This window comes from Nematocida major, assembly GCF_021653875.1.
Source record: "Nematocida major strain JUm2507 chromosome Unknown 2439, whole genome shotgun sequence".
In the NCBI taxonomy this organism is placed as follows: Eukaryota; Fungi; Microsporidia; genus Nematocida; species Nematocida major.
The window spans coordinates 52,610-72,989 of NW_025952945.1; the positions used below are offsets into that span (position 1 = coordinate 52,610).

The window sequence follows — 20,380 nt, forward strand, 5'->3', positions numbered from 1 at the left end:
AGTCTAATATCTGGACCTTCCACGCACAAATCCAGGCTACACTACTCTTCCAGCGCCGTGGCTGGCCCCATAAGCCCACACATGCCTTGCTGTGCACTTCTGATTACTCTTTTGGCACTTTCAAAAGAGGCAGCTTTCCTGGCTTTAGCTTAACTCCTGTCACGTCGCTGAGCACTTGCAGAATATTCTTGTCTATTTTGAGCGCTTGTATGTATGGGAGCATTTCTGCGGGCGGAGCCTCCCTGCTGAGCATTTTCATTATACAGTACAGCTCGTATATAACAGACCAGCCCCCCTGGGCGCCCCTCTCTTGCGACCCTGCTAGTATTTTGCCTAGCTTTTTCTTGCTTGCGCTTATTGTTGAGCCCATTCCCAGCTGTCTGCTGAACATGACTCTGGCGGCCAGGCGCAGCTTGGGGCGCACTGTTGTGTAGTATGCAGCCACGGGAAAAAGCCTTTTTTCGTCTTTCTCAATCATGCGAGTGGAGAGCACCTCCGCAGCACTAAGCGAGTCTGCATTGGCGGCGATCTCCTGCACTGAGCCGCCCCCCAGGTAGTTTTCAAACACCATAAGCAGCGCAAACGCGGTCTCCTGGAAGAAAAAGTTTATCTTCTGCGCTGGCGTGTTGTTGGGCTGGAATATCTCTTTTGTGATGTCGAACAGATTGTCGCTTGTGCTGTGCTTGCTCATCACCTTTATGTCGTTCATGGATATGCTGGGCTTCTTGCTAAGGTATTGCAGCATGTTCGTTGCATACCGCACATCCCCGCACGCGGTTATGGCTATCTGCAGCAGCGTATTCTCGGGCACTCCTATTCCCTCAGCCTCTGCTATTTTCTTGAGATGTCCGGCAATCTGCCTGCTGTCTATTTTGCTGTATGATATGGCTTTGCACTTCGTAAGAATTGTCTTGATGTTTTGGCTGGACTTGTCGTTCACTGTTAGCACGATGGGCGTCTTGCTTTTTTTAAACAGATCTAGCATCTCCTGCAGCCCCCCTCTGTCGCTTGCCCCCATGTTTTCTATTTCCTCCAAAAGAATGATCTTCTTGCTGTGCAAAGCTGCATTGCAAGTAAGCGATTTTTGCGTGGACAGACTCTTTATGACCGACATTTCCTGTTTGTTCCGGCAGTCGGCCCCATTGTACTCTACCACGCTTATGCCTAGCTCTTTGGCAACAAGGTATATTGAGAGCGTTTTTCCTATGCCTGATGTGCCTGAAATAAGCACCGGCGTAAGATCTCGCTGCGACATAAACTCCTTTAAGGCGGCTATGCTTTGCCTGTTTCCTAGTATGTCGCTTGATTTTTTGGGCTGGTACTTTTCTGTCCATCTTTCCTTGGACGCGCTCCTAGTTTGCGCAGGCTTGCTTCTCTTCACCTCTGCTGGTGTCACCACGTGGTCTTTGCTTATGTTTATAAACTCCTCTTCGGTGAGTATTCGGGTCTTGTTTGCCGCGGCCTTCTTTACCTTGGCAGGGCCCGGCTCGCTGCCCACTACTAGGTAGCTGGTTGTGCCAGACACGCTCAGCGTAACTTTCCCCCCTAACTCTCGTATTCTATTGACTAAGTCATTTCTTGGCGTGTTTGTTGTCCCTGTGACTACAAACGTCTGCCCTTCAAACGGGAGAGTGTTTTCTTTCCTCTTCATAAAAAAGAAATATTCGCTGCGTATATATATCCAGCAGAGAAAGCGCTTCTTTTAGAGCGCGTACACACGGCGCAGCTGCTGTATCTGGCCTTGCGCCGTTGCTTCTGTATGCTTTCTGCAAGCTGTAGGCGCATTCTCTGCCTGCGGGCTCTTGCAATGCGGGGTTTTCTGGGCTCTGCGCGCTATCAGCATGCTGTGCAGCCTCTTTTGCGTGCTGCGCCCTAAGCATGCCGCACTCTAAAAGGGCACACACGCCAGCCGCATAACAAATCGGCATTTATATGCATTTTTCCATTGGCCGCATACCCACATAGATAGCCCTCGACCGGCATGGGCAGTGCAGCGCAACAGCGCAATGTTAAATAGGCCAACCTTGTTTTAAAATAAGCCAAAGTGCTGGCCTGTGCAGACAAGCTTGACCACATTTTGGCGCTGTTTGAACTTTTGTGCAGGCCGGGCTCAGCTTTTTTCCAGAGAAGAGACTCCAAAAACGCTTCTCCTCCACTTTTGTTGCAGTTCTAGCACTAGCCAGAGCACATTGCGTTTTCAGGGGTTTCCCCGCTACACAGGCTTTTCTCTAAGAAAACAGTGCTTGCGCTTTCTTTATTATTTCTCTTATGCTGTCCATGCATTCAATTATGCAGAGTAGCTTTTCTACCTATATAGCTCTGTCGCATGATGTGTCTTTTGGTGCGCACATAAGCGCTCTTTCGGCGCTGCGCATGCTATGCACAACCTCATTTCCCCATGCATAATGCTATATCTAGTACTCAATGTGCTGCACTGTGTCGTTCTGTGAAGTATCCGGGCCCGGCTCATCCAATGTTTTTGGGTTGCTCCAGACCAGCTCGCTTTTTAGAGCAAACGCTGTCAGAATAAACAGCACATAAATCAAATATATTCTCATTGATTTTTGGAACAAAATGTTTGCGCGCGATTTGCCCACATAAATAGTGTGCGGGCGACCATAATCTCCAGTTTTCTGCGCATATAAAGTCCGTTTTTTGATTTAAAAATGCAGAATCTAGCTGGGCGCACTTGAACAATGCCATTTCTGCTCTAACGCCCAAATGCAGAGTGCAGGCCCACATAAAAATTGGGGGCACTTTTTGCGACGCTGTAAATGCACAAAACAGCTCGAATGCGCATACACTTTTTATATGGGCCTGCAAGTGGGGTGGCATGCATGCTGCGCAAAATACGCGATCAGCCTTTATGCGAGGCTTTCCAGACAGCAAGAACAAAAAATGCAAAGAAAAAACTCTACAAATTGTTTTTGCAGAGTTTAAATATTGCTGTAGATGCAGTGCAGCAGAAAACACATGCTTTTGCCAAATTTTATTGTAGTTAGAGGGACAGCAACCGCAATAGTGCAAATAAATGAGCCAGCAGTCTGGAACATACCATAAAGCGCAACAAGAGCCATTTATTTCCAAAAGAAAACAGAGATACGAAAAAGGCAGGGGCCATAGTGGCTTTGCTTTTGTTCGCACCTGCAGCCATGCTTAGTGCTATACAGGGACTAAATATACGCAAGCTTCAGGCAGTTAGCATGGGATGCTCCGGTACTCCTGCCTCGATAGTGCACGAAGATATGCACCTAGGAAATCTAAGAAATACATCTCGCACTGAGCCGAGCAATTCTGATGGCTTCACCAAAAATCTGCACATACAAATGCGCTATGCCATAGAAAAGAGAGGCTCCAGTAGAGGCATTTATTCTCTGGCAAGCAAGAAAAAAAGCTGCATATTCAAAAAAACATAACTGGAATAAATCCTGCAATGAGTCAGAATCAACAAATGGGCACACGTAGTTCTTTAAAGCAAGCCGGACGCATCCTATAACTGCCGCGCGCATAATACAAATGCGCCAAGCTTAAACAGCTTCTGTATAATCTGGCTGATCACTATAGATGCGCTGTAGCCAAAAGTGCAAGCATTGGCCATGGTGCGTAAAGAAAACATATTTTTCACATAGGCATTCAACTTGCTTGAGTGTATTTTATTTTGCTTTAAGTACTACTCGTATAACTAGTTAACACTACTCGTATAGGAAAGTGCGCATTAGCTAATGCTTAGGCATTCATCCCTAGCCCAAGAACCAGCGACTTCGTAAAAATGTATAAATATTCATATTTTGTACTAATGTGCAGCACGGGATCATTAGTAAGAACCAGTTCAAACATATCGACAAAGTTATTCATGCATTCAGTGTATAATTTGTAGGTTTTTTCTTCTTCTACACCACAATCAGGATCAGAAATATCCGCAAAGCAGCTTTTGCTATATATAGGCTTCAAGTCTTCTTTAAGTTGCGGAATAATGTTGGAATATTTCAAATCATACCAAGAAGATTTTTCTTTACAAAGAAAAACCTGCTCTGCCAATTTTTTAGATGCATCCTTCCAAACCGAGCGCATGCGCTGTCCCTGGGCCTTCACACTTTGGTTGGTGTTTCTTTCAACTGCTTCCATAACATGTTCACTCAGGGATTGTATGGCTTTGTGCATGTAAAATTCCGGATGCTTAGGGGGTTTGCACACATCCGTAGACACCTCATGTATTTCGTCTAAATAACAAGGGAGATAGAACTCCAATTTTATTTGGGTCATCATCATGGAATCAGGATTGGTTGTTTTAGTATTATGACCACATTCGACAACTCTATCCATCCTTGCCCGCCTATCTGCGATAAAGTCGTTCTTCCCTTTGTTTATTACAGATTCTTCTGCATATTGAATCCAAAGTCTTTCGTTTGTAGCAGGTATTCTTAGGTCATACAATTGCTTGGAAGCCTCTGCATATGCGGAAATCGCAGAATTACAGCCACCCCTTGCGCTACTTTCGATTTTAGATGCTACGTCTCTGATCACTTGAGGCGACCACGCGGCATGCAGTATCTTAATTATAAGGGTTCCAATTCTGTCACCCGCCTGCATATCTAGCTTCGGGTCGTAATGTTTTTTCGCCAGCTGCTTTTCTAGATCCTTAGCTTTTTCATGTTCTGGCTTGCTTTCTGAAGCTCCGGCACTTATTTCAGCTACATAACATGCATATATAATTCCTACTACTATCATCATCCATATTTTCCCTCTCATGAGATATAAAAAATATTTGCATATATATAATTTTACAGCCTGATAACAAAACACTCTTATCAATCGAGTGTTTTAGATATCCCAAATCAAATAGACCCCAACACATGCGCGTGTCAGATATGATGGCAGCACAGCTTTCCCAGCGCCCAAGCACAAGAAATAAAGCGCACAGCTCTGTTTGCTTTTATTATTTGTGGTGAATTCTTGGAATTACCACACGATCGGAGACGGCCAAGATCACGATGGACTTTTTGATATGGATGCGATGAAATTGTATATCACTAAAGTGATTAAAAAGGCATAAATACGCGAGCAAATTCAATTTCAGATGCAAAGAAATAAGAAGAACATGGTATCAAGTCAATCGATTATCGACAGTCGGGGTTCTCCAAAGGCTAATAAATCTTTACTGGAACTAGCTTTAGACAAGCACACTTACATGCCCCGAATTTGCGACATTATTATTTAAATGCCAAAAACATCCAGATGAATATTAATGTGCTGAAGGCCGGGCGTGCGCCTGTGATAGACTTTCCATTTCAATGTGCTTTTTTCTCTTTATTTTCCTCTCTTTGCTTTGCCACAGGCACAAGTGCATATTTCCCGCCTGCCTATACAGACCCTAGGCGCACAAGACATTCGCCTAGCTTTGGCCTTTTTGCCTGTCCTACGCCCTCTGCCGTGCGCCTCCAATCATTTCGACATTTAACATGAATAGTACGCCGAAAGTGGGCAGCCGGCATACACGCAGAAAGCAAGATTTAGCAGCGAAGGGGCAGAAATAGCGGCGCAGAGAATACTCTACTGGAACGGTGCCAAGCCCTTGACTGAAGTGCTGGGCCTTGAAACAAAGACATGCGCGTTTTTTGGCATACAGAGAATAAGCTGCACGCGCTTATTGGGGCGTGGGCACACACGAAGAGTTTGAATTCTCTGAATGCCCGGCATCCATGTCTCGGATGACTTTGAATGGAGTGTCGTTAACCATTTGGATTTCTATTTCATTGCCCAGCGTAAGCATTATTTCGCACATTTTCATCAAGCGGGTCCTTGCATTTTCTATCACAAAAGAAGAAATGCGCGCAGTTTCAGCCGGACCCGTGGTTTTTGCGCCCTCTTTGAGATAATTGGCCTGGGCTTTCAACACATGCACAATTGCCACATCCGCACACAGAAGCTCAAGGGTGAGAAGCTCATTCCACAGTTCTGTGCACGGCAGAAGAGGCCTTTTTAAAAACGTGTTGAATATGTGCTTAATCTTTGTTAAGGCGGCCTGGTATGATGCTGCAATCATGCACGTCTTCAGAGATATCGGACAGGTATGGCTCTCACTGGGGAAAGGCCTTTCCATCGTCATGCGGGCTTCCTGCAGATGTTTTTTCACACTTATGTGTTCACGGCATTTTCTTTCAATGCGTGCTAACAGAAATTCTATTTCTCGAATATTGTTTGCTTTGGATGCCAAGGGTATAGCTATGAGAAAAAGGCATACTAGATTTCGAATAGAGAAAACAAAAGCGCGTGCCATAAATTAGTTTTTATTCAATTTTTGCATGCTTAAATACATAGTAGATTTTATTGCTTCTGTCAAAATCAGCAATTTTTTATTGTGCACATGTAATAAAACGTGTTTTTGGCTATTTTTGAATTTAAAAATCAAGGCGGCTCTAATAAAAATGCACATTCTAACCTCTTGAAAGAAATACTCAATGTTTTTGTTTGCACAGCGCTGGCTTTAGTCAGAAGGCCATTTCCTAGTCTGTGAAAAAAAGGCCAAGTACGAGCATTTATTTTTCCAGCACATAGCATAGCATGGCGCAATACAGCTTTGCGCTCAGGAGTGCAGCTCGCGCAAATGCAGTGCTCGGAGGCTAGCATATAGCCATTCCCAGCATCGAGTCATTAATGAATAGATTCAAGAACGCGCACAGTTTTTGTATGCACGCCTCGCTGTTTTCCTGTGTTGCGCTATAGGCGGCTGTGGCCCAAGAGAGAACAAGCGCTTCGCCGGCCTGTGGGTGCAGACTTTTGTTGCGATGTGCATGCTCAAGCAGTTTAAGCTGCGTTAGATGTTTAATCCTTTCATTTACCTGGTTCCGTATATGTGTTTCTAGGCCGTTGCATATGGAGGGTTTTCTCTGCTCCCTTATAAGAATCGTATGCAGGTCGATTATCTCGTTCATTTGCATGCGCATTCTGTATATGCACGTGCCCAGGGCTTCTTTGCGGGGGATGCACATGGGGCCGCGCAGCCCTTCCTGCTGGGAAGCCAGAAGAGCTATGCGGACTTCCCACATCAGTATTCCCTCCGTTATGTTTTCCAGAGCAGAGCTGTTTGTCAGAGTTTTGGCTGCACACAAACTGGAGCCTTGCAAAAGAGACTCGCCTGCTGCCGCCACCGGCCCGAGCAAGCAGAGCGCACAGAAAAGGGCAAAGGCACCGTGTAGAAGCTGGTTTTGTGTGAACGTTTTCATTGGTAGACGCGCCCGCCTCCGGATAGAAATACTTCTAGAGCCAAAACGATATCATTAATCTTATGAAAGAAAGTGATTGTATCAAAGCAAACAAATGCTGATTTCCCCATTCGTTCGAAAATGCCAAAAAAACAGCTCAAAAGCAATGCTTGCGCAGTTTTGCACGGGCTGTTTATGCATGCTGCGAGCGGGCACCAATGCTGCAACTCCAATTTAGCATTCCTGCGCGCTGCAAAGCCTTTCGGCGGCAACGCCTGCTTGTGGCTGCGTTTTGGCCGGAATGCATTTTTCTACGCACAAACACGCTGGCTGGCTTTTTTTGGTTTTTCATAGAGAGCAAGTTTGCAAAATGGTTTTTCACAAAGTGCGAGAACCAAGCGCTAAAAGCGTGTTTCTTCTGCGCAAAGAAAAAGCGCGTTTGCGCAACAGAAGACAGCGCGCAAGCGCAGCCCGGCGTGCTGGCAAAAGGAAACTCTCTCACAGGGAGTCGAACCCTGGTCCCCCGCGTGACAAGCGAGAATGATAACCACTACACCATGAGAGATCCTACAAGTACGTCGCCAAAGTGTCACGGGCTTGCCTATATAGGCGCGTGGAGGCGTTTGAGCCTGTCTGGATGCTTCGTGCGTGCGGAGGTGTGTGTGCGAGTGAAAAAACAAAAATGTGCCTGCATTTTGCAAATAGAGGCAGGCGCTGTGCGTGTATCTGGCTCTCAGCGCTGCCGATTCGGGCCGGCCTAGATATATAGTTGTGCAAATGTAATATTTTATTCTAAAGAACTCATCTGCTTCTTATTTGAGGAAACAAAGAGCTTCATCAAACCGCCTGCAACTGCCAGCGCGCAAACACCTGCAGCCACCATCTTGTACGAAACAGGCTTTTCTTTAACATATTTTGGAAGGGTTCCCTCTTTGTACTGGGCCAACTGAGTTTCGAAGTAGGCTTTAATAGACTCTGCTGGCTTTTTCTTTCTTCCATAGAACATCTGCTTCTCGGGGTCGAAGAAAACAATTAGGGAGCTGCGCCCAAGAGTGCCAAAGTTTGTCTCAGTGAATTTTGGATACTCCAGCTTATCCACAAAAGTAAACACGTATGGGGACGAGGAAGCTCCCCTGTTATGTTCAAGCGCAATTTCTTCGAACACGTCCAGGTCTTTGTTGTTTCCGTCTGTTACAATGCCGGCAACAGGCTTTAGCCCGTGGAAGATCGAGTAGAAGTTGTCCATGCCTAGCTTGGAGATGTTCGGGAAGTGGGCGTGGAACAGCCATTCTCTGATATCCCCTTCATTGTTTATGTCTCCATCGTAGTAGAACTTTGTTCCGTTTTTGAACACTGCCAGCCTGAGTATGGGCTCGGCAGACTCTGCAGCCTCTATTTTCATCTTGTATGTTGACGCGTTCATTTTGAGGTCGTGCGAGATTCTTCGGAATGTTCTGTTTGCCAGGACCACGTCGGAGTAGAAGACCACAAATGTGGGCTGTGTAATTCCCACGAGCTCATCTGCAGTGATATCTTTAAAGCTGGGCTCAACCAGCCTGCTGCAGAATTCGTGGAACGCAGACATTGTCATTTCTCCATTGTATCTCATTAGTATTCCGTCGTACATCACAAGCAGCCCCGGGAAGTCGTATATGTAGTAGCGCCCTGCGATTATTTCCTGGTCTGTGCCAATGTACCTCGCTATTTTTATCTCTCCATTGAACGACTTGTACGTCTCCAGGAGAATGTCTTCAATAACGCTGTCGTGCTCGTTGCTGAAGTACACGATCCATGGCCCGTTGAATGTTGAAAGGAAGTCGTGCTTTGTCAGGGTGAGCAGCTCCTTGGGAACCGGCACTTCAGGCTCAAACACGCTCTTCTTCAGGTCGGTTTTGCTCACGAGGAGGTCGACTATTTTCTCGTATGGCATGTCGCCAGAAAACTTCAGCAGCTGCTTGTTGTCCTTGTGCACTACAATTGTGGGAATAGACTCTATGTCTGCGGTTTCGTCGTGGCATGCTGCCGTGTCTACGTTGTATAGGTTTATTGGAAGCGACGCCTTTTCTATCGAATGGACAATCTTGGCTATCTTTGGGGTTATGCTTTGGCAGTGTATGCACTTGTCCCTGTAGTATTTGGTAATAGAGTACCCGAAGGCAGGAGCATCTACACGGCACGTGTTGTATGTCTCGCCCACCACGCACTGGACAAGAAATAGATATAAAATGAGTTGCACTCGCATGAAAGCAACAGCCTGGCTGCTTAAATACTTTGGCCAGGGTTTCAGTCTTGTTTCTTATCCCAGGAAAACAAACACAGTGAAGTAAAGTCTCAGCGTGTTTTCGGGGATGGAAGGCCTGCAGGGCGTCGAAAACACAAAGCCCATCCCCCATAAACATGTGTTACTGTGCAGGGGAATAAGAAAGCGCCGAACTCCACGAACGCATCACTTCGCCGCTCTGACTCCAGCAACTGCAAGAACGGACACACAGGGACATATCCCTCGTTTTGGAAGGCCGGGCATGCGATATCCACTTGCATTTGCAGCAGTTCAACCGCTTTCAAACAGACTTGCCTAGATGAAAATATGCAGCTCCAGCCTGTGTGCACACATACAGTGCAAAAAAGAAGTCTTCGCTAGAAAATGTATTTAAAAATAAACGCGTTTTTTCTGTTTGTGAGTGTCTGTGCGTGCTTGAACAAAGATGCCATTTATTTGTATTTCCGGCATTAATGCATTCCATGCTGTCTTCTACTTGCGCTTCTCTTTTGTAGCGCAGACAGCTTGCAAATTTAGAGTTGCTTTTTACGAGGGTGCGGCACTGTAGATGCAGAAGACTAGCCAAGCTCAATGTCTTTCATGCAGTAGAACGCCACCCATAGGATGGGAGATGCAAGTCGCAACCATTGCACGCTCTTCTCCTTTAAAACGCTCGGATTTTGTTTTTCCTTCCATAGGAATCTTCAGTGCCTTCAATGCCCTGGCAGTGCACTCACGTTGGCATCTCCAGGGAGCCCAAAAGTTCTTAGCTTGTGTCTTTGGGAAACCCAAAGCACAGAAGCGCTTGCATGGCTTTACGTGGTGTTTTGTCTGGGCCAGGCATCAGACACGGTTTGCTTTGAGTGCAGGATTACTATTGAAAACAGAGAAGACGCTTTCATCGGAAATGATGGACCATAAAAGTAAGCCGACACAACTAACAAAAACGACAACCAATAACCCGATTGGTAACCAAATGAACACCTTCCTCAAGGTAGGACTAATCCTAGATCTGGGAGCTTCCTCAGTTTGCATTTGAATTTCAACCTGCTGAGTTTCTATGGGTGGCTGCTTGTTGCGTACTATCTGGAGCGCGGTTGGGTGGTGGGCCCGTTTAAGCAGAAACAGATACTCCCAACGAATGGCATCCGGGGACTTTTTTGGTATGAGTGGCTGCTCCTGCGCGTTGGAGGTAGAGGGGTCCAGTTGGCTATATAGGCTTATTGTGCGGGGGATCGCATTGTTTTTGTGGGTTTTTGGTGCCAAAGCGAACTCAAGTATTACGGGGGCATCCTTGGCTGGCGCAAAAGTGAAAATCTTTGAGTCATTATCTTCCGGGAACAAAATAATAAGCATCCTTTGTAGGACCTCTTCGGGATCTGCGATATAATCATTGTCATTCTCCAGAGATTTCAAATATGTAGTCTTGTAGTTTGGATTGGTCAGAACCTCCGACACTATATGCTTGAACGAGGCTTTCCTGATCTCGCTGCTCATCATGTACATATGGGAGAAAATGCTTTCATTCAGCCCATAGTTGAATATTTTCTCTATGTTTTCTGTCAAGTAGTTTTCCCATTCTGTTTGTGTTAAGCTCTTGACCTCTGTAAGCAGTTGAATCAGACGAGCAGTGTGGTCTGTACGCAGGTCGCTTTGGTCGAGGCTTTCCAAATGCATGATTTGCGACGAGTCAATGTGGGTGAACGCATCAAAACTCTGCTTATTCTTAAGTTGGGCGTGTATGTTTGCTGGAACCGAGACTGCGTTTCTGTTTCTGGGCATGCTGGCTCAGAAATGGAGTCTATTATAGCAATTTTGTGATATATTAAATTGTTTGATCAATTTACTTGTTTATGCAAACAAACAAAAGCACTGCACACGGGTGCCGCGTGATTTTACCAAACAAAAGCTGCTTGGAAGCAGCCCAGCGAAAAAATGCAGATTACGTGTAAAATCCCACAAAAGTGCATCTAAGCACGCAGAGCCGGCTTTCCCTGCCTGTTCCGCGCCAGTGTCTTTTGTATTTTTATTTCAGAATGTATAAATTTTCATTTTTATTTTACCCTTGGATCTCTGCGTAGACATAGAGCTACGCCGTACATTACTCACTAGGATAAAACCATCGGCCATTTTATAAGAGTTGATGACCTGATTCTAGAAACATTTATACATTAACCTCTTTCTTTCTGTGCGGGCTTTGCTCGTGTTTATCCTGGGATAGGGCAAGTGCGGCTGCATTTTATGGCAGAGCGCAGAGACTTACTGTGGGCGCAAAAGCTGGCCCATGCAGAGGGTAGTAGAGTTCGCTCGCGTCTTGTTTTCAACGCTTTGTAAGCTCGTCAATACTGCATAAATGCAAAGTAAAATATTTGCACTCTGGGATGGAGAACATTGAAGGCCTTTTTAGAACAGTTATGAAGGCAGTGTGCTATTCGGCGCATCTGACCAAAAATGCCCCGCTTGTGAGCTCGGTTCTGAAGGCAGACATGTCTGTTGTCAGCCTATACGACGTGGCCATACAGATTCTGTTCTGCCATATGCTTAGAGAGTGGCCGGTCACTATTCTTTCTGAGGAGGAGGACAATGCGTTCTATAGGGAGACGCTGCAGACACTCGAGTCCTGCAGCGGGGATACGCCGGAGTATGTGTACATCCAAAACTTCCTGCGCGAAAGCGGGATTTCACTCGAGGGAAGCCGCATTAAAGCAGTCGTTCATTCGGGTATAGACCCCCAAGACGTTTGTGTGGTGCTAGACCCCATCGACGGCACGAAGGGATTTGTCAGCGCGAGGTCATACTCTGTTGTTGCTTCGTGTGTTCATCGGGGCGCTGTTTTGTTTTCGATTATAGCATGCCCTAAAGAGGGGCAGATATACTATAAGTGCAGCATGGGCGGGGCAGGGCTCTCGGGATATCCGCACAGAAAGCGGGTGAAAACGTGCCGCCTTGGAAGCACATTTGAGCAGACATACAGCGAGTTCGAGAACACCCTGTCCCTGCATGTGTGCGTGTCGGCAGAAGGCTCTCATTCCAGCAGCATAGTGGAGGAGTACTTGAAGAGAATGCAGGAAATGTACCCGATTACTGTGCACAGAATAGACGGGCAGGGAAAGTACGCGTATGTGGCCACGCAGCAAATGGACATCTTTTTAAGGGCGCCCAGCACAAGAATATGCGAAAAACTGTGGGACCACTGTGCAGGCGTGGACATGAATGACCTTTCTGTGGTCACTGATTTGCACGGGAAATCGCTGGACCCATGCGTCCCGACAGAGTATGGTGTTTTGGCGTCGCACTCTTCTTTTTTTCATCGCATATCAATAGGATTGCTGAAGGATTTGATATAGAGTAGAATATTTTTGTGCATGAATTTTCTATACGCACTCAAGATGATAGGATTCGGAATACTTTCGCTTCTGCCAGGGCATATAGACAGCTTGGACTCAGACACTGCATTGAACACGTGCTTGAACCGGATGAATGAGCACAGGAACGTTTACATGGACTTGGCGAACGAGATTAGACAGGCGGACCGAGAAATTTCAAACATATACTATAAAGGCGTAGATGCGACCGAGATGGCTTTGCGAAACCAGATTATTTTTGACCGAAGAGGCTACGAGTATTCCAAGCTCAGAAAGCCCATGCATGGGATAAGAGGGTGCGGGCCCCAGGAAGGCCACCACAACCTCGACTTGAGAAAGCAATACATGCACATAATGGATATTATACGCGGGACCTCGAGAACAATAAGAATGTGCTTGGCAGATTCGAAAGGCGACTATCTTGCTCGCAATGTTTTTAAGGAGACCAAAACGGAAATTAATAACATATATTACGACAAATTCAAGTCCGAGTCTGATTTCTCAGGCCTGAAGTTCAAGTGGACGCCCCCAATAAGCCAGCTGCACATGATCGTTGACATTGTCAAGCGAGCTACAACCGTAGACAAAACATACTCGTCAACATACCGGATGCTTCAGGAGCTCCCGTCAGCTTCTATATGCAGTGAAGACCAGAGGGTGAACCCAAGTGAGCATGTTATAGCTTCAAACAACACTAGCAACCTAAGTCTTCCCTTTTCCACGCTGGGAGGAGACGTGCTGAATTTGAGGAGGTTCAAAGACATCATGGTGTCGAAACAAGAGGAGAACCCAGGCTTTCACTTCTTGCAGCAGCATCTGCAAAATGTCGTCAACTATCAAATTCTGTACAAAAACCCTATCGGGAAAAGCGTGCCGATAAACAACTTCAACGAGGATAGCGCAAAAACCCTCAGGACGTCCCACGTTGCTCTGAGCCGGCAGATAGAAGACTTGTTAATGGATCTTGACCTAGGCAAGTCTTTCAGCATAAACAAGTATATGGAGCTGGTTGAGCAGACGTACACTATACAGCTAAATTTGATTGAGCGGATGCTTAGCAACTCTGCATACATGGCTCTGCGCAACGTAATAGCCGTGCTGGCGTATGAGTTTGACAAAGACCAGATGATTTTTAGAAGCACTAGAAATACCACTTCATATTATAAGTCCCAGCTAATTGCGCTTCTAAAAATGGCACAGTCCAGAGAAAACGCGAACATGGAACTGCTTTCGCACATTTTGGACATAAATTTTTCTTTCACCAACAAGAACAAGATGCTTGTGTTCCACCCAAACACGTTTGCGCCCTCTCCTAAAATGGCGATGCATATTCTTAACATGGCATGGGCTCGGTTTATAAACATTGAGTTAGTAAAGAGCACGAGGGAAGTAAAATACACGAATATTTTGAAGAGAATCGAAGCTATAAAGCCGAAGGGAGCACACGCAAATCTTAACGAGCACTTCAGACAGCAGATGGACATGATTACCAGTGAGGCGCTTGAGTTTATTACAAAGGGCGAGTATATTACCTTGCAGCAGCACTTAATGCAGATTGAGCTGGTGCGCTCGGAGGTTGATCTTCTGACGGAGGAAATAATGACTGTGCCAGAGTATACGTCCTGCTTTGCAAAGCAGAAGGTTGAAGGTGAGTCCCCCTTGCTTGATATGGGTGTGGCAAGGAACCTGCTTTTGAAGCTGTCCATTCGGCAGACTCTCAACAACGAGCTCCTGGGAACTGTTTCCATGAAAAGAGAGGAATATATGAACAACTTGCTGGTAAAAGACTCTACGCGGCTTGACCCCTTTGAGATGCTGAAGTGCCGACAGCCCGGCGCAGTTAGCAACCTCACAGACACACAGTCCATTGCAGAAAGAGAAAAGCTAATTGAATACATAAAGAAAAAACTGCCCGAAAAAATGCCCCAACCTAGCTATGGACCCCTACCCCAGACGGAAAATAACGCGCCTATGTCTTGCCAGGAGATTCGTAGCCAGTTGAGAAATTCTGGCAATCGGCTAAGAAACCAGTATGCAATATATAAAAAAGAGGCAGCCGTTCAATACAACGTAAAGAGGGAAAGGCCCCAGGAGAAAAAACCCACCGAAGCCGCAAGAACTTAGCGCCTGTGCTTTTTAGTCTGTGAACTCTGATATTCCTTGCTGGCGCTGCACTGCTAGGCGCCTTTGGGGCGATCGGAGTCTTGCTGCGGCGCCACAGAAAGTGCACGGTTCTACCTATGCAGCATTGAAATGCCTTTTCTGAATGTAGCATATTAAATAAAACGGTGCAAACCAATATACCCAGGCCCTACGGCTTGATGCTTCTTCTCTTTCCCAGGTGCAAAAGGCTTGCTGGCGCACAATCCGGCAGCAAGTCCAAAAACAAGCCAAAATCCAGGGCGCTTTTTATTCATATTTAAAAGCAGCGCGCAGGCCCTTTAAAGGCCGGTTGCTGGCGGCGCCTCAGCACGCACTGCAGCAGTGTTTACTGCTAGCGTCAGCGTAGTCTCTGCGGGCCTATACACCCCTATAAACACATCTGCAAGCTCGTACATGTTTTCGCGCAGGCTGATCACCAAAAACTGGCAGCTCTTTGACTTCTCCTGTATAAACTGCCCGACAATTCCCACGTTTTTGTAGTCCAGGGCTGCATCTATCTCGTCCATAACGTAGAAGCTGTTTGGGTGGTACTCGTGCAGCGCAAATATCAGGGACAGGGAGGCAAGCGTTCTTTCTCCTCCGCTCAAGTGCGAGATGCTCTTCCAGCTCTTTCTGGGAGGCATCACGCTCATCACAACCCCCTCCGAGAACGGGTCCAGATAGTCAACCGGCTCTATTTCCGCGTCCCCTCCAAAAGTAAGCATGCTGTATATTCTCTTCAGGTCTTGGTTGATTTTCCGTATGCTGGACGTAAACTTGTTCCCGCGCTCCTCCTTCAGCTGGGCCAGATAGTTCTTTGCGCTTCTCTCCTCTTTCTCTCTGCCGCTCAGGCGCTCCTCCTCTCTGGCGCACTGCGCCTTCTTCTCCTGGTAGGCAAGGTACACCTGCATCTCGCTCTCTACCTCGTCGGGGTTCATGTCTCTTACGTGGCTGTCTGCAGATATGCCCTCTCTGTGCTCTCCAAGCCGGCCCAGTATTGCCTCTTTCTGCACGCCAAGACACTCTTTTTCTTTCTGCAGCTGGACATTTTTCGCTCTTGAAAGCCCGCACTTCTCTTCAGCGGCTGCGAGTGCGCCGCCTGCCTCGGCCTCCTTGATCCTGTGCACGTCTATTTCTCTCTGCAGGGCCAGCCTCTTTTCGGCGGCGCTGTCCATTCTTATTCTGACTCCGCGCAGCTCCTTCTCTGCCTCCTCCATGCACGCTCTCTCCTTCTCCGCCGGAACCAGAGAGAGTCTGCTGCACTTTTCGACTGCCTCTTCCAAAGCGCGTTCTTTCTCCAGCGGGCACACCACCGGCTCTTTGAAGACCTTCTGCAGCTGCCCGTTTCTTTGGCGCAGCGTGAAAATCTGCTCGTCCAGGCCCTCCACGCGCGCCTTCGTCATCTTGTACGAGGCCCCTCCGAGCTCGTCCAGCCGTTCCTGCAGCGCCTTTACTCTCTCCTCCATTTCTGCCTCTTTCGCCCGAAATCCTTCTATTTCCTTTTCCAAGGCAGCCTCCTCCTTCTTTGCCTTTGCGTGCGCTTTGCTGAGGCTGGGCACTTTTTTCATTTCCTCCTGGCTTTTTCTCAGTCTTTCCGTGAGGATTTTTATTTCCAGGCTGAGCTTCTCCTTGCTGCTCTTGTGGGCAGCCTCTTTTTCCAGCCGGTTTCTGGCCTTCTCCAAGGCCGCCTCTACAGTGGCCAGGCCCTCTTCCGCCTCTCTGCACGCCTCCTGGCACTCTTTGAGCTCTCTACCAACGTCTTTTTTCGGCCTTTTCTCGGAGAGTGCAACGGGCCGCACCGCGCCTCCGCTCATTAGCCCGCTTCTGTCAATCACCTTTCCGTCAAGAGTGACCACCTTTGGCCTATCCGGAGAAAACGCCCTCTTCATTGCGGCCTCCATATTGTTCACCACAAGAGTGTCGCCCAGTATGTGGTAGAAACATCTTTTGTAAACGTCCTTGCACTTTACCTTGTCGAGCAGCCGGTTGCACTCGGTCGACGGCTTTACGCCTGCTATCCTGTCCAGCACAAGGATTGTGTGCCTGCCCAGCCTTTTCTCTTTTATGATGTCCAGGCACGCTTCCGCCACTTTTGTCGTGTCCACTACGAGGTTGTTCACCGACCCCTTTGCGACAGCAGAGAGCGCCATTGTGTACTTGTCTGGAATTGACCCGAGCTCTTTGATTCTTCCGTGGTACCCCTCTATGCTCTGCAGGTGGCTGGTCAGCTTGTCGGTTATGTCCGATGTTTTCATTTCGTTTTTTACGTCGCTCAGCAGGGCCTCCCTCTTTCTAAGCTCTATCACCGTTTCTTCCTTCACCTTGAGAAGCTCGCCCACCCTTGCCAGAGCCTTTTCGTGCTTCTCTGGGCTGTATGCGCACGCCTTCTCCTTTGCCCTTTCTATTTCCAAGGGGGCCTCTTCTGCCTCTTTCTTTATCCGCTCCAGTGCCTCCTCAGCAACTTCTCGCTCTTTTCTTTTTTCCCGCAGAAGGTCTTTCACGGCCTTAGACGCCTTCATGTGGCCAAGCAGCTCTTTCTGCGCGGCCTCCAGCTGCAGCTTTTCCTCGCCCTGCATTCTCTCCTCGGCCTTTGCAACCTCCGCGCTCAGCTCTTCCCTTTCCTGCAGGCTCCGCGCTATTTTTTGCTCGTTTTCAACCCGCTCTTCTTCGCTCTCCTTTCTTTTTGCCTTCTGCCTGGCGCGCGCCTCCTGCATCGTCTCTATCTCAGATCTCAGCGCCTCTATCTTTGCCCCGTAGATCTTTTTCATCTCCTGGGCGCGCTGGTTCTGGATGTCAATGGCCTCGTAAGCGCCCTTTGCGTGCAGGTACACCCCCTCGGCCGCCCTGAACTGCCCCTTCGCGCCTTCTTCCTCGGCCTCTGCCTCTTTCTGGCCCTTCAGCATCTCCTCCTTCTTGGTGCGCGCGCTCTTTATCTCGCCTTCCGCAGCTGCCTTCTCAGCAGACGCCTGCTCCTCTGCGTCGGCAGCCTCTTTCCTTTCCTCCTCGATTATCTCCAGCCGCTTGCGCATGGCCGCGAGATGGCTCCCTATTTTCGACTTAGCTGCCTCCGCCTTGGGCTCTAAGTATGCCACCTCCTTCTCCACAAACTGGTATTCTGCCCGGTACCTGTCAGCCACCTCGGTCGACAGCCTGGCGTCGTTCTCCGCCTTTTTTATGGCCTCTATGTACACATTTGTGCCTATGATCTCCTCCAGGTACTCCACAAGGCCCACGGTTTCCCCAGCGCCCTTTGGCTTCATATTGGAGATGCTTTCTATCTCCCCTTGGAGTATCATAAACCGGTTGTTCACCAGATCCACGTTGTGCTCCTTCATTAGCTCTGTTATGCTTTCCTGCGCAGAAACTGCGCCATTCACAGAGTACGTGCTTTTCCCGGCCTTTGCCACAGTGCGCGAGATGCTCAGCGGAACGCCCTGCTCGTCCACCATTTCTATGGTGACAGAGGCTTTGCTAGGCTTGGGCTCTCCAGAGTGTATCAGGTCCTCGGCCCGTGAGTGCCGCAGCTTCTTGGCCTTGAACCCCAGCACAAACAGAATCGCATCAATGACATTGCTTTTTCCTGATCCGTTCGGGCCCACCACAGTGTTGAACCTTTTTCCAAATGGGCCTATTGTGTGCACTCCCTTATAGCTTTTGAAGTTGTCCACTATAATCCTTTCTATGTACAGCTGCCTTTCTTTCTGCTCCATTGAAAAAATATTCTTGCTTCTTCATATAAATAGAAAATCCCGCGTGCACACGTGTCCTGCAAGTGCCCAGAGAAAGCCTGCAAAAACCAAACCGTTTTCTCTGGGTTTACAGCCCGAATAGACAGAGGCTCTTCTCAGAAAAGCCGCATATGTGTTTCATCTGCTTTTTGTGTGCGCACGCCCAGACCCGAAACTTTATGTTCAGACTCTGCACGGGCGCCAAGCTCTGAAAGGGCGAACGCAGTGCTTTGCACGCGTGGGCAGAATGCAGAAGAATGTGTGCATGCCCAGCAGTAAATTCCTGCTGAAACCGGAGATGCAGTGCGACAGAAGAGAGGCCTGGGCCTTAGAGCATGTTTGTAATTGGCCTGTGCGCAAACAAAGTATCTGTTTATTTCTTCCCATAGAGGCTGCTTGCGCTTTCTGCGAGGCCCTGCAGCTAGAAAGGCAAAGCCCTGCAGAAAGCGCAAGCAGACGCATTTGCGTATACTCGGAGTTCTGGCTTCAAGCAGAGAGGGCGCCGCAAGCCTATGTGACCAGGAAAGCGAGCTATGGAACCACATCATATTGTGGCTGTGCATACGCGTATAGTGCTTGCTCATGTATAAACTCTTCAAAAACCTGCCTTTTCAAGCTGCCGAGAGCGTATGTGTATAGAACTTCTTTTTCATCTTTCAGCAGCTCTAGCTTGTTGAAGCCCTCGGAAATTCTTATAGTAAGAGAGCTGGTGAGCCATATTAAAAAAATCATGCCGGGATGTATATTGCCTAGACAGTTGCTCTGGCTGCACATAGGGTCTATTACATACATGCAGCGGACCTGCTTCAAGTATTCAAGACCCATTCTGCCATGTGTGTTCATTTTTTCGTGGGCACTGGGGTTGTGCAGGCCGCTGCAGAAAAACACGTTCAGTTCATCCAGGGCCGCGCAGAGTCTTGCGTGGATTTCTTGGTATTCGCGCGAATGTATCCAAGAAAAGGTGTGCTGGTCCGGCATGCCGATGCTTTGTCTTATGGATCTTTCGATTTCAAACGCATTTCTTGGGTCTCTGAGGTAGCTAAGGATGGCTGTCGATTTGATGATCGACATTCTGTAGGGCTCCTGCGAGTGGACGCTCTCCAAAAATATGCCCTCGTTTAAGGTGGAGTTTGTGATGTGACAGTCTCTTAGGATTTCCTCAATTGCCTGGATAAAGAACTTGCCGATGAACTCGCCCATCCTGCCCCTGTTTTGCTCTGGGCTGGGCATGGCAAAGATGCAGAGCTCGTTCCTGAGATCTGCAACAGAGATGCACAAACTCTGCAGCATACTATTCGCCTCTAAGTATGCAAAGCCTTCTATGCTATTGTTCTGGGCTATCAGAGATTCTATCTTTCTTGAGACAAGCTGCACGTTTTTGAACATCTTTTTCAAATTCGGGTTTTTGACATATCCAGTGTGGGTTGCGACAATGGGCGACGGTCCGTCGCTGGCAATGATCTGCAGAAAGAGGGAGAGGTTCGATGGAAAAGACTTTAGGGTCTGTATAGGAATGGCCATTTTTGCAATGTCGGTGTACATAGCGTTCTCCAGAATTTGCAAAATCGAGTTTATAACCGGGTCTCTCTTAGAAAAATCTTGGTTTTCTTCTATAGAGCATATCTCGCACACTATTCTTTGCACGTTCATTAGAAGCGCTTTTTTGTCTATGGAAAATCTCTG

The 20,380-nt window shown here is 47.7% G+C and overlaps 10 protein-coding genes across 10 annotated transcripts; 2 read left to right on the forward strand and 8 right to left on the reverse strand.

Annotated features, from left to right (window-relative positions):
• Positions 1-103: 103 nt before the first annotated feature.
• NEMAJ01_1705 (replication factor C subunit 1) lies at positions 104-1,651 on the reverse strand (the record flags this gene model as incomplete). The annotated part of the gene is made up of 1 exon (XM_047915543.1): positions 104-1,651. One exon carries the CDS (start codon positions 1,649-1,651, stop codon positions 104-106), a length of 1,548 nt encoding a protein of 515 aa, XP_047771500.1.
• Positions 1,652-3,726: 2,075 nt separating this feature from the next.
• NEMAJ01_1706 (uncharacterized protein) lies at positions 3,727-4,749 on the reverse strand (the record flags this gene model as incomplete). The annotated part of the gene is made up of 1 exon (XM_047915544.1): positions 3,727-4,749. The coding sequence occupies one exon, from the start codon at positions 4,747-4,749 to the stop codon at positions 3,727-3,729; it is 1,023 nt and encodes a 340-aa protein (XP_047771501.1).
• Positions 4,750-5,644: 895 nt separating this feature from the next.
• On the reverse strand, positions 5,645-6,277 carry NEMAJ01_1707 (uncharacterized protein; the record flags this gene model as incomplete). Its single annotated transcript, XM_047915545.1, has 1 exon — positions 5,645-6,277. One exon carries the CDS (start codon positions 6,275-6,277, stop codon positions 5,645-5,647), a length of 633 nt encoding a protein of 210 aa, XP_047771502.1.
• A 343-nt stretch (positions 6,278-6,620) lies between these two features.
• On the reverse strand, positions 6,621-7,223 carry NEMAJ01_1708 (uncharacterized protein; the record flags this gene model as incomplete). Its single annotated transcript, XM_047915546.1, has 1 exon — positions 6,621-7,223. The coding sequence occupies one exon, from the start codon at positions 7,221-7,223 to the stop codon at positions 6,621-6,623; it is 603 nt and encodes a 200-aa protein (XP_047771503.1).
• Positions 7,224-7,989: 766 nt separating this feature from the next.
• Positions 7,990-9,444, reverse strand: NEMAJ01_1709 (uncharacterized protein; the record flags this gene model as incomplete). The annotated part of the gene is made up of 1 exon (XM_047915547.1): positions 7,990-9,444. The coding sequence occupies one exon, from the start codon at positions 9,442-9,444 to the stop codon at positions 7,990-7,992; it is 1,455 nt and encodes a 484-aa protein (XP_047771504.1).
• Positions 9,445-10,305: 861 nt separating this feature from the next.
• NEMAJ01_1710 (uncharacterized protein) lies at positions 10,306-11,244 on the reverse strand (the record flags this gene model as incomplete). The annotated part of the gene is made up of 1 exon (XM_047915548.1): positions 10,306-11,244. The coding sequence occupies one exon, from the start codon at positions 11,242-11,244 to the stop codon at positions 10,306-10,308; it is 939 nt and encodes a 312-aa protein (XP_047771505.1).
• A 599-nt stretch (positions 11,245-11,843) lies between these two features.
• On the forward strand, positions 11,844-12,809 carry NEMAJ01_1711 (3'(2'), 5'-bisphosphate nucleotidase; the record flags this gene model as incomplete). The annotated part of the gene is made up of 1 exon (XM_047915549.1): positions 11,844-12,809. One exon carries the CDS (start codon positions 11,844-11,846, stop codon positions 12,807-12,809), a length of 966 nt encoding a protein of 321 aa, XP_047771506.1.
• Positions 12,810-12,827: 18 nt separating this feature from the next.
• Positions 12,828-14,951, forward strand: NEMAJ01_1712 (uncharacterized protein; the record flags this gene model as incomplete). The annotated part of the gene is made up of 1 exon (XM_047915550.1): positions 12,828-14,951. The coding sequence occupies one exon, from the start codon at positions 12,828-12,830 to the stop codon at positions 14,949-14,951; it is 2,124 nt and encodes a 707-aa protein (XP_047771507.1).
• Positions 14,952-15,268: 317 nt separating this feature from the next.
• On the reverse strand, positions 15,269-18,679 carry NEMAJ01_1713 (structural maintenance of chromosome 4; the record flags this gene model as incomplete). The annotated part of the gene is made up of 1 exon (XM_047915551.1): positions 15,269-18,679. One exon carries the CDS (start codon positions 18,677-18,679, stop codon positions 15,269-15,271), a length of 3,411 nt encoding a protein of 1,136 aa, XP_047771508.1.
• Positions 18,680-19,228: 549 nt separating this feature from the next.
• On the reverse strand, positions 19,229-20,380 carry NEMAJ01_1714 (uncharacterized protein; the record flags this gene model as incomplete). Its single annotated transcript, XM_047915552.1, has 1 exon — positions 19,229-20,380. A coding segment is annotated over one exon (1,152 nt), but the record flags the coding sequence as incomplete, so codon positions are not given.